This window comes from Parasteatoda tepidariorum, chromosome X2, assembly GCF_043381705.1.
Source record: "Parasteatoda tepidariorum isolate YZ-2023 chromosome X2, CAS_Ptep_4.0, whole genome shotgun sequence".
NCBI lineage: Eukaryota > Metazoa > Arthropoda > Arachnida > Araneae > Theridiidae > Parasteatoda > Parasteatoda tepidariorum.
In genome coordinates, this window is record NC_092215.1 from 9,184,740 (window position 1) to 9,197,211 (window position 12,472).

General features: G+C 29.2%; 1 protein-coding gene and 1 long non-coding RNA gene across 2 annotated transcripts in view; one reads left to right on the forward strand and one right to left on the reverse strand.

The window, feature by feature from the left end:
• The window catches only part of LOC139427192 (uncharacterized), a 39,631-nt gene that overhangs the window by 17,318 nt on the left and 9,841 nt on the right, over positions 1–12,472 (forward strand). The window contains exon 2 of the long non-coding RNA XR_011638328.1: positions 11,568–11,685. This is a non-coding gene — a long non-coding RNA (uncharacterized lncRNA). The remainder of the gene's footprint in view (positions 1–11,567; positions 11,686–12,472) is intronic.
• Positions 832–8,258, reverse strand: LOC107455411 (uncharacterized). The gene is made up of 3 exons (XM_016072966.3): positions 8,223–8,258; positions 3,001–4,391; positions 832–1,047 (listed from the first exon to the last, which is right to left on the reverse strand). Exons 1-2 carry the CDS (start codon positions 8,232–8,234, stop codon positions 3,048–3,050), a joined length of 1,356 nt encoding a protein of 451 aa, XP_015928452.1. The 5' UTR covers positions 8,235–8,258; the 3' UTR covers positions 832–1,047; positions 3,001–3,047.

Genomic DNA, 12,472 nt, shown 5'->3' on the forward strand with positions numbered 1-12,472 from the left:
ATTTAATGCTTTTCTTAGAAAAATCTGAATAAAAATTACAGGAATTAACAAGACTATATTTATAAGCTAACCCCCCAAAAACATTAATATATGTACTAAATAAAAAATAAAAAAAATTTTTCTCAAGCATTAATCGAAAATGAAAACTTTCTGTTTTGTCTGTTGTTTTTGTCACCATCTGTTATCCTTTAGAGAATTGGGCAAGGTATATCTTGGGAATATATTTTGGCTTATATTTTGGCTTATATTTATGACTTATTTTGAAGCTTCAATAACGTTTTCTAGAAACCATCTTTAATAACTCTTTATGAACTCAGATACTATTTAACAGATATTCATCTTGTGTTTATGAAAGCATAGAAAACTTTTTTTTGTAATGTATCTGGAATTTCCTTGATATCTTGATTTTATAATTTTTACAAGATCCGGAAGTTTTTTCAAGCTTCAAAAATAATTTTTTCTTAAATTTTCTGTCAAAATGTCGGAAGATAGCTTAAAGGAGAAGGAAGTTTAATATTTCTTGAAATTGTAATAAAACATTACTTTCTACGATACTCTTTCGATGTATTCTTAAAAACTGCACTTTTCGATGCAATGATGTAGAAAACTATTTTAGAAAGGAAACTTGAAAATGAAATTCAAGTTAACTATGTAGAGAAATAATGAAATGCATGTGTAGAGAAATAAAAACATTTTATTTATTATTTTTACACAATGAAAATTCACAATAGTTCCTGATTTTCAGAATGCCCATAGTGTTGTTTTTCTTTAATAGAGAAAAGCACTATAAATAAATATTTATCATTATAATGATACTTGTTTGGTAACAATATAAAGAACTGAAGTCAAACTGAATAATAATCAAAGGAAAAATGATAAATTCTACCAAACTTTTTAAATGTAAAATGTTTAAGAAACTTACTAAATAAATACGAACTAATTACAAGAATATATATACAATGGAATAAAATAAACTGCTTTCCGAAACAATTGCAATTTCCAATACAATTCTGATACGATTGATGACTTTACAAGAAGTTGTGACATCTGGAAATAAATAAAAGATAATTTACATACTTCACATAATTTTTTTGCATGTTTTTAACATGAATATTAAACTAATTTGCATACATTTTTTTAAAAAGTTAAGTATGGTGATTAAATATTAATCAAATTAATAACACATGTATGGAACTTTCTTTTTAAAAAAATACACGTCTTATTTTAAATCTTTCGCGTTATCGCACCATTTAATAACTATACAAAGTTGTTCATAATTCTATGGTAAGACATTTCAATCTTTTTGAATTTTTTAAAACTTAATAACATTTAAGTTTCTAATTTTTATATAACTAAAGCAAATATGATGTTTAAAATAAGCAATTTTAAATTTATATAAGTTTGCAAGTTAAGTAAATGTAGAGAAGCGAAAAAAAGTAGTAAAGCCATTGCATCCTTAGCTTGTTATTATCGAGAAAAGGCCCGAATATTCCAGTTCAAAAAAAAAAATAAAAAAAAAATTTAATGAAACGGTACGAAGTTTACTTTTATGACATAAATGGCTTCTATTTGAATTTCTCTTTCAAAAAATACCTACCACACCTTCCAATTATTACAATTAAATCGATGGAGATAACACGGAAGTTGGGGTGAAAATGCAAAATTTTAGCACTTTTCGAGAAAAGACACCGTTTCTGCCCGACTCCATTCAACATGGTATTGAGTTTTTGTCATCACCTGTGGTCCGTTATCGTGTGACTTTTACGTAAACATGTGACTTTCCTATCCTCTTTACTGAGTGATTTAGCAGAAAAGTGTGAAGGAATAAGATGTAATAAATTGGTAGAGTCGCGGTAGCTCAGGGGATAGAGCATTCACCTCCCAATGAGGAGATCCATGTTAGAATCTCAGAAATGGCAGGTCAATACAAAATCTGCTCAAGATTCTCACCACAATGCTGACGCAAAAATATCCTCAGTTGTAGACGATACATGAGTTAGAATCCCCTTGTCGTTGGGCTAACTATGGAAGGTTTTCGTGGTTTTCCTCTCCAAGTAATGTAAATGCGGATCAGTCCCGACAAAAAGTTCTGTACGAAGAATAGTTTACCCTTGCATTTGATTCAGGAATCCTCTTTCTTTCTAGATTGAGTTCGAAATTACAAAGCTGCAAATTGGATCATTGATAGTCGTAACCTCAAAATTGGATCGGCAATTCAACGCCAGTTATAATATAAAAAAAGTACATAGTACTATACTGAGTAGAGTGGGCAGGGACTAAACTTTCGTATCGATTTGTACCGTATCACTAGTTACTCACTAAGGGTTCACTCTTGTAAATTAAACTTGAAGTATTTTTGTACTTAGTGCAAAGCTCGCTCGTTTTTTTCTGTATTTGTCATCTTTTTTACAATAGCTATTTGAAAATAAGGAGGAAGTTATAAATAATCCTGTATTAATATAACCAATAATTTTGGGGTGTTGCCTCATGGATTAATCTAAAACATATAACAAAATAAATATACTTTTTTTCCATAAAGACTTCATATGTATTTTTAAGAACCTTATCAAAAATGGAAACAAAAAATATGCTTATATCTAGAATATCGCAAGCTAATATCTAGCCGGGAAGAAACAAAAATGTTATCGAAATCAGGTAAATCACAGTGCAGGAAAGCGAATGTAATAAGTAATGAAACTGGTTTTGATTGTGGTAGAAAACGAAGAGGACTTGAAAGAAGAATAATAGAAACCCCTTCAAGTTTTAACTTTTAATTAAACCTGTTTTGATGTTTACAAGTTTCGTCTTACGCTATTGTAATTTGACAGGTTTTGATAGCATTTTTGTTTTTTTCCCCTAACTTAAATATTTATTTGTAAACGCATGTGAACACTTTTTTATTTTCATTTTTGATAGAGATTTTAAGAATGCATATAAAAGGTAGTATTTACAGAGAGTCTATATATATCAAAATTTTCTAATTAAAAATTTAAAACTTACAATTATTCATGGTTTCCTTTCCCATCATTTCATTCCATAACTTTTTCTCACATATTATATTTTAGGGATTTTCCATCTGATTTGGACCATGCTCCTTGATTGTTATTCATACTTTCTTTAGTCATCCAAATGTGACTATTGTCTCCTCTCCTCATATAGCCTTGAGACGAGAAATCTTGATTTTTATTTTTTCCGTTGCTGTATCCTTGGGAGCCATTACTTTTCTGTTTCTTTCCTTCATTGTTATCTTTTTTCACTACTTTTATGTATTCTACAACTGGAACATGTTTTATTACAGGTACATGCTTGATAATTGGTACAATAATAATGTTGCCTTCCTTTTGGTTTCCATTTTTATTTTCTTCGAAGCTAGTGTATCCACCATTCATGTTCTGATTGTAATCATTGCTGGATTCTTTTTCATAGTTTTTAGGATAGCTGACGAATGATTGCATTTCCATATACTTCTGCATTGAACCTTTTTCATTTCCCTTGGAATATGAGTTTTCACTACCATAACCATTCATATTTTTGCCATTTCCTCCATTACCCATACCAGCTCCATATCCGTTACCATTGCCAGTTCCACTTCCTAAGCCAGCTCCCATACCATATCCCTTTCCACTGCCAGATCCGCTTCCTAAACCAGCACCATAGCCACTTCCACTGCCTAAACCAGCACCATAGCCACTTCCACTACCTGAACCAGCACCCATACCATATCCGCTACCACTCCCAGTTCCACTGCCTAAACCAGCTCCCATACCATATCCGTTTCCATTGCCAGTTCCGCTTCCTAATCCAGCACCATAGCCACTTCCACTACCTAAACCAGCACCCATACCATATCCACTACCACTCCCAGTTCCACTGCCTGAACCAGCTCCCATACCATATCCTTTTCCATTGCCAGTTCCGCTTCCTAATCCAGCACCATAGCCCATTCCGCTACCTAGACCAGTACCCATACCATATCCGTTGCCACTCCCAGTTCCGCTACCTAAGCCAGCTCCCATACCATATCCATTGCTAGTTCCGCTGCTCATACCAGCACCAGAGCCATATCCATTGCTATTTCCCATTTCAGTACCATAACTAATGCCAGTTTTGTCACCCCCATTGCCATAACTTGTATCTTGGTTTTCATTGGTTTGTGTCTTCGAGTATCCATTGGACATAGCTTGTTCGTCTTTCATATAACTGTTTTCTAAACCTTCATCATACATTCCTAAGATCTGATATTCTTTTCCTTCATTACTTTTATCGTTTTCTGCACCGTAACTTTCTTCATTTCCATAACTTTCAGATTCTTCATTATTATTACTTCCATATTTCTTAACTATGGTGGGGTGTGCAAGTGCTTCACCAATCAGAAGAAGAGTCAGAAAAGCCTAAATTAAATATATAAAAAAATAAAGTTACAATATTTATAACATTGAACTAACTATTGACTTACCATCTGGAGAAAAACTCCTACAAGGAACCGTACTTGGAAACGAGAAAAAAAAGTCAGGTATAAAATTCATTTAATTTCCAGTTTGCTGATAGGAGGAATAAAATGCTTTACCAGTCAATAACCAATCTTGCTTAGCATTTTACATTATAAGAAGTCATGGTAGTCATAAAACTTTTATTTCTTCTGAAAACAAGCATGAATTGAAATAATTTTATTACCACCTTTTCCTTATTTCTGGGTCAAGCTCTTTTCCGGAGATTTTCTTGTGATGGTAAATCAATACAAAAGTTTTCCTTATGACCACCCTTGTTACATATTTTTAGAATCCTAACAGTTCTATATGCACAATAAGCGGCTTTCAAATTAGTATCTAAGCGAAAAAGAACGAAAATATTATTAAATTCTGACTAATCATTATTGAGATCAATAAGATCAAAGAAAGTATTAAAAAATTCATTTTATTTATGATAGAATACTGAAAGTAGGCGGCAGTCTTTCTTTACAAATAAACTGGTTTTGATGATTATTATTATGCCCTTAATATGCTCTTTCCTGTCTCAATAATGATTGACTAGTATATGAAAACGTGTTTTATTTTTTCTCACTTAAATATTGATTGGTAAGCATTGATGTAGACAGATTATTTTACTTCATTCTAGATGAAGATTCTAAACATTTAAGCAAAGAGAGGTTATTACGGAACATCCTGTATAATAAAATAAAGTTACAAGACATAAGATAAGAGGATGTTAAATCAAATTTTTAAGAAGAGAAACGAAAGTTGCTTTTAATCGGGGTCTAAAAATTAATAATGAAATATTATATTTTCAGCCTAAATTATGGAAACTGAAAATTTTTACGTTTGTATAAACTGTTGTAAATCTTTTTACAAATTATAATATAAAAAGTTAAAACGTTTAAAATTTCTCTAATGCATAATACTTAAATTTTAGAAAAGAAACTAATGTTTTTATCATTTAACGAGCTTTTAAAAAAATAAATACGCATGTGCACATTCACATTCATTTTATGAAAGTTTATTAATGTTTGGTTTTGTGATCCGACTTTGATGTATTAGGACTCAAAGTCAATAGCTCAAAGGAAATATCCTTAATTACAAGCTAATCAGTGCAATTGATATTTTACTTTGCTAAATCAGACACTAAAACGTGCTTTCTTTGAATAAGCATGCTTTTTTTTAACGGATTTGAATGTTTGATCCTCAAAATGCGGCTATTGCAATCTGGAAAATATGGTCTCAATAGCTGGGTCAGAAGAGCTTTCAAAAGTTTGATCCAATTAATATTAATTTCACCTTTTACGACTTTCGTTATATTTCGAGAACATTTTAAGTGGTTTTAAAATTTTTTGCACGCAATATGAAATTTATTTATTCATAGATAATTTCACACATTTTTTTCAAAAATATTTTCTTAAAATTATTTTATATAATAATAGATGAAAAAAATTGAACAGTAAGGTATGCAAATATTTACATAATCTTAAAGTAAATGACAAAATAGAAATCTTCAATGAAACCGAATGAATTGTTAAAGAATTATAAAATTTTAATTATCGTATATTTAAAAACTTGATTTCTTGAGAACTATTTGACTGATTACTTACAATTTTCGATCTCTAACTGACCAATTTAACTGTACTAACTAGTTTAATGTAAACTAACAAATTTGTTTAAAGAGTATTAGAAGTCTGTAGAAGAACTGCGAATTATTTTCGAGAACTACAGTATTTGGGTAATGTTGAATGATGCGTTTAAAAAAAAATCTCATTTCGTATCTTAGCTATTCGTCTACGCAATTCGTTCTCATTTTTCAAGTGTGTCCCTAAAACCATGAAATTTTTATCTTCTTACGAGAAAACATAATCAAAAGTTGCTCAAAGTATGTTTTAGCATATTCTACAGAAAATAACTATTGAGTGGGATAGTTCACTGAATAAAGCACTGACTTATTCTAATGAGGGGACACAAACTCGAATCTCAACGGTGGCTAGTCGGTTTATATACTGCTCCTGAATGGCGTCTGACGTTATATTGGCATATACTGATTACACTGATGCTAATCGTTTCCAGCTGTAGATATGTAATAGGTTGAAATTCCTTTGATTTTGGGCTAACCATGGGATTTTTCACGATTTTCTTTTCCGTGCAACTCAAACGTGGGGTAATGTAAACTAAGAAGTCATTCACAAAGGAGAGTTCATCCCAATGCTAAGCCAGATGTCTCCTTGTCTTTTTGGTAGGGTTGAATGTAAACTAAACTATGGAGCTGAACATTTAATACTGCATTAATTTTTTAAAGTAAATTTAATGTATTTGCATAAAAAATTGAAGATGAGCATTACGCTTTTCCATATTGTAGAAGATAACTTTTTTTAATGGAACATCTCTGTGACATTTTTAAAATATCTATTTTTTTAAGCATCATTGATTGTATGCGCTTCCGAGAACGTCTTCTCAAAGGCAAAGCACATAGTGCATCTTTGCGTGCGTATATGGAATAAAAAGTTTGAAGGAATCGTCAAGACCACGCGTCTAATGTATTCCTTGGTCCTGAGACTAAGCGTCTAATAAATAAGACAACATTTAGCACAATTTCATCTCTTAAATAATAATATTTTAAGGTATTTTTTTTTGTTTGCATGCTTTTAGAAGGCGAAGCTTTTATGCAAGAATATAATAGGATTTATCTTCGTTGTTCAGAGTTTTCAGATACGATGATAAATTATAAGGAAGGTAAAAATTTGAGTCAAGTTATCTGTTAGATAATTTTCTAGTGGGTTTCAATCAAGTAGATCAATTAAATTTAATGACCAACTTGACATGCATACTGAGAGAATTTAAGATGTAATTTTCATTGAATTTTAAAGTTAGTATTAATTGCAGAAATACCGAAATTTCTGAATTAAATTGAATTATTAAATGCTTTTTGAAACTTTCAAATGTGAAAGAACTTCTTTTATCTATCAGAATTAAATTTAAATCTTAAACGATTTTTGATATTTTCAAATGTAAAAGAGCTTCTTTTTTTCCATCAGAATTGAAGTTAACTACTTAATGTTTTGAGACATTTTCAAACCAAAGAGCTTCTTTTATCTAACTGTAAATTTTTATTCCTGAAAAAGTTTCTTTGAACTTCTATAAATAATATTAAAGCATATTTTAAGAAAACTGAACTTTAGCGAGCATGTTTGTCTAACTGTTAATTTATATACCTGAGAAAGCTGCTTTCAACTTCCATAAATGATATTAAAGCATATATGAAGAAAACTGTACTTTAAAGAGCGTTTTATGTCTAAATGCAAATTTTTATACCTGAAAAAGTTTCCTTCAACTTCTATAAACGAATATTAAAGCATATATGAAGGAAACTGAACTTTAAGAGCGTCTTTTGTCTAACTGCAAATTTTTATACCTGAAAAATCCTCTTTCAAATTCTATAAACGATATTAAAGCATATTTGAAGAAAACTGAACTTTAACGAAAAATAGTATAACTTAGTATAAATGTGAAAAATAATTTTGCCTAAGCTGATTAGTCTAACTAATAAATAAAAATGAGCTAGTATTTAAGAAAAATGTCTTAAAACTGAATTATACAAATATTTAAAAAAAAAAAGACAAATTATATCCACGAATCTTAAACAACTTTCCCGAAAAGCATAAGAATTCGCAAGGGAAACTATCATCAAAATCCAAGCCTTCATAATAATTGAAAGATTTAATACACGAGTTGAAAATGACTTACCAAAAACTTCATTGTACAGTTCTGTAGTTATCCAATTGATGTATGATAAGTTATTCAATACCCTTTTGCTTTTATACTACCAAAAAAATGATTTACCATTTATCTCAGTGAGCGTCCACCCTCTGATGTAATTTGCTTGACATGTTTGTCACCTTTGCAATGAAGAATGCTTCAGTATCTTCAAATTAATTTCTTAGCACCAATTAAAGAAACTACGGGAGCGTTAAAAAACGGTTTTAGACCAATAAAGAAATTAAACAATATTTTTGAACGCTTGGTATGTAGAGGAAAAAGAATTACCAAAATAACATGAAGGGGCTGTTCATAAATGATGTCACACAGTTTTAAAACATTTGTGATCCTCCCTCTTTTTCTTTGTTGCAATGTGTGACACTTCAACATGTACTTTATGATTGCAGTTCAGAGATACGTTTTTCATGTTTCAAATTTTATATTTTATTTTTATGTGTTTTAATGACATTGAGCATAACAATAAAAATAATCAGGAATCAGCAAATAACCATAGTGTTTAAAATAACATAGCTAGCGCGTAACTTCGAAATTTTGTAGAAACCTGATAATTAGAACCTGTATTTTGATTACCTAAAAACTCACTTAAAAAGCAAAAATTGGCCAAATAAATATTTATTTGCACATTTAAAATGAAAAAAAATCTTTTAATCAAACAAGGAATTCAGTCTGAACCATCATTTCCTTCTTAAAACTTATTTAACATACAATTGTATTAAAACCTTCTTATTAAGAGAAAATAAGATGTAATTTTCATTAAATTTTGAAATCAATTTTCAACTCAAGAATAACGAAGAAAATAATGCTGTTTTGGTGCACGAATACTCTCAAACCAAACTCATGAATAAACTTGATTTAGATGGTCTAGATTGGCATTTTTCAAACACACTGTACATCTGTGCCTACTGTATAAGTTCGCCAAGTTGTTTGCGACTAGAACGGCCTGCAGGAGTTGAATTGTGTGAAAATTGTAAAAATCAACTAGTACTTCAAAAAATTTTCAAAAATGTAGTGAAATGAACAAAAAGGGAACAAAAACTAAAAAAATGCCCTAAAAATAAAAAATCTTTAACCAGTAAAAGTGACCATATATGCAAATGTCATCAAAACCGAGCTTGGCTGATACTGATTATATGTGTATTTGTTATGTGTATGAAATAAGATTAAGGATTACAACAAAAATATTATTAATATCATAATTGTATTTTTCAGACTTTAAAATTATACTCAGTCTTTAAATGTGATTTATTTGAGTTTATAATAAATATTGACAATAAAACCTAAATTCATAAACATTCGTCATACAGGCGGCGCAAAATACGTAAACGTATGTAACTTTTAAAGTGACAGAGTTAGAAAAAAGTTTTTCTAAGTAATTTCCTAGAATGTTTATGTAAAATGTAACTCCCATGCATCTTATGAATTTAGGGTAAATCAATATTTTTCACTTTAATGAAGAAATGCAACAACTTTCTTCCCTGCTTTCATCTAAGTAAAATTTTCGTAATAAAACTTTTAAGTTTTAGTTTTGTTTCTTCTTTTGTTTCACTAAAAATATATGCATAAAGCATTAGTTTTTCTTTGTCCAATCTTATACTGCATTTTATATACGTTTGTTATTTTAGTAAATTATTTTTAAGGTTAATTTATAGTATATATATTTTTTTTAATCTGTTACTGTTTACTTGATAAAATATTATTTTATATAATTTATCTATCACTCTGGCAGAATACTCTTTTTGGGGATAAATGTGTTTTCTAGATGTTTATCTTTTAATTTATTTAATAAAGTTGTGTTTGTTAAAAATATATGTATGCAATACTAATAAATTTCAATATATATTAATATAAAAGAACAATTGAGCATGCTATTTTGAAATTTGGCGTAGTTTGATTAAGTGCTATTTTTACTTTATGCACAAAACAGTTCAGATTGAATTGTAAAACTCAATGTAAATTTTTGACTCAATATTAATTTCCCTTATCTCATTTCTTATATTGCATTTATTTTAATGCAAAATTTGCAAATCTTAATAAAAGTTCTTTATTATGACAAAATAAAAGTGTAAATGCCCAAGAATATTTTCTCTTCGATTTCAACTAGGACTTAACTTAAATTTTATTCAGCAGTGATGTTTTTCGAAATGAAATAAAATCAAAAACTACAAAACAAAATGACAGAAAAAGTAAAATGTTTATTTTTTTTAAATAAACATAGATGAAAAGAACAAACAAACAAGAACATGAAAATAAATAGTATGAAAATGATTATTTTGCTGATTTCAAATGCATTTATTAAAACAAAAATGAGTGATGTCACATTTCGTGTCACCCCTTCCTTTTGTTCACAATTTCATTCACAGTCATGCGTGACGTAATATGTAGATGGTCCCCAATAGAATATTTGACATTTATAAGGGTGAACGATGGGCGAGAGCAAAATTTAGGAATCCGTCATTAAATTGACATAAAATTAAAATTCGAGTTGATTTGTTTCCGCAAGCGTATTTTGACAAGATTTTTAATGAAAGAAAAATTAAATTTTGTTGAAATCTATTCAAGCGTTTAAAGAAAGTGAAGTTAATTCTGATAATTGGTTTTGAAAGAAAAAACAAAAATTAGATTTTTAGGATTGTCGAGAAAAGACAAGTGTTAACTGGGAATTATCTCGTAATCCTTTTGTCTTGTCAATACTTAAGATTTTCTCACTAATGCCCTAAATTCTTTTTGAATGAAAAATAAAGAAGAAACTGACATGGTATCAATACGAACTACCTGACACGTTTATAAGGAATTTATAGAAGACAACGAAATTTCAAGTTTCCTAGGAAATGCATTAAAAAGTTAATTAACCCATTTGTGTCTTTATATCTTTTAGATTTATATCCTCATAATAAGGATTTATATCTTTATATTTAGGGTTTATATCGTTATATTTGTCGTTTATATCTCTTTATATTTAGGATTCATATTTTCATATTTAGGGTTCATATCTTTATATTTAGGATTTATATCTCTTTATATTTTTAGGATTAATATCATTACATTTATAAATATTAGACTTATATCTTTTAGAGTGAAAAACAAGGAAAAAACTGACATTGAATCTACCAACTAACACGCTTATAAGGAATTTATAGAAGAGCACGAAATCTAACTTCAAATTTCCTAGGAAATGCATAAAGAAATTTAATTAACTCATGTGTATTTTTATATCTTTTTGATTTATCTCTTTATATTTAGGATTTATATCACTTTATAGCTAGGATTTATACCTTTATAATTATAAATATTAGATTTATATATGTCTTTTAGAGTGAAAAATAATGAAGAAGCTGTCATGGAACCAATGCGAACAAATTGTCACACCTATAAGGAATTTATCGAACACCACGAAGTTTAATTTCAAGATTCCTAAGAAATGCAAAGAAAAGTAAATTAATCGATATTCAACCTATTTTCTTATAGTTTTCATAGAGAGAAGGCCAGTTTCTTTTTTTTCTAAAAAGAAGAAAGTGGTAGTGCAAGTATTTTGTTCTTAGATTTTCTTTGTATAAGCATGATTGTTCTGTCTACAATTATATTAATAATATAAATATTTAGATTCGTTTCTAAAGTAAAAACACAGTTAAGTTTAAAGCTGAAGTGGTAGCTAGCGAAAGTTAATTTCTACTTGGTTTAAACATGTATGTTCTACCACTTTTTTATTTAGGTATTTCGCATATTAGGTTAGCAACTAAGTTCCTGCCGTTTTTGGAAACTTTAACATTTCGCATTAGATTAAATTTTCTTGGCATAATGCGTTAGTTCACTCGAAGGAGAGTGTCTTGTTCTACCAGAATGCATTTGTTTTGAGCAATTAATTTATACTAATACTCAGATCATTAAAATGAAAAGTCAAATTGATAAAAATGAGCATTTTCTACACTTCTTTCTTTTTTTGCTTTCAATCATAGTTCTAAGTCCACTAGAGTTGCTCGTGATATCTGTGCTGTGTTTTGAGAGGGTGATATTTCTGAAAAAACCGCTTATGATTGGAATGCCTTTTTTGAAAAATGGAAGTTTTAACATCTTGTTCCGTCCGCCGAATTGAGTTGGATAGAGCTGTTATAGTTATAGCACGTTTGGTGAAATTTGGTTTCTTGCAATTGTTTTTGACAATTCTTTGCATTTTCAATAATTTATATCTTTGCAACCAATTTGAAAATAATATTATATAT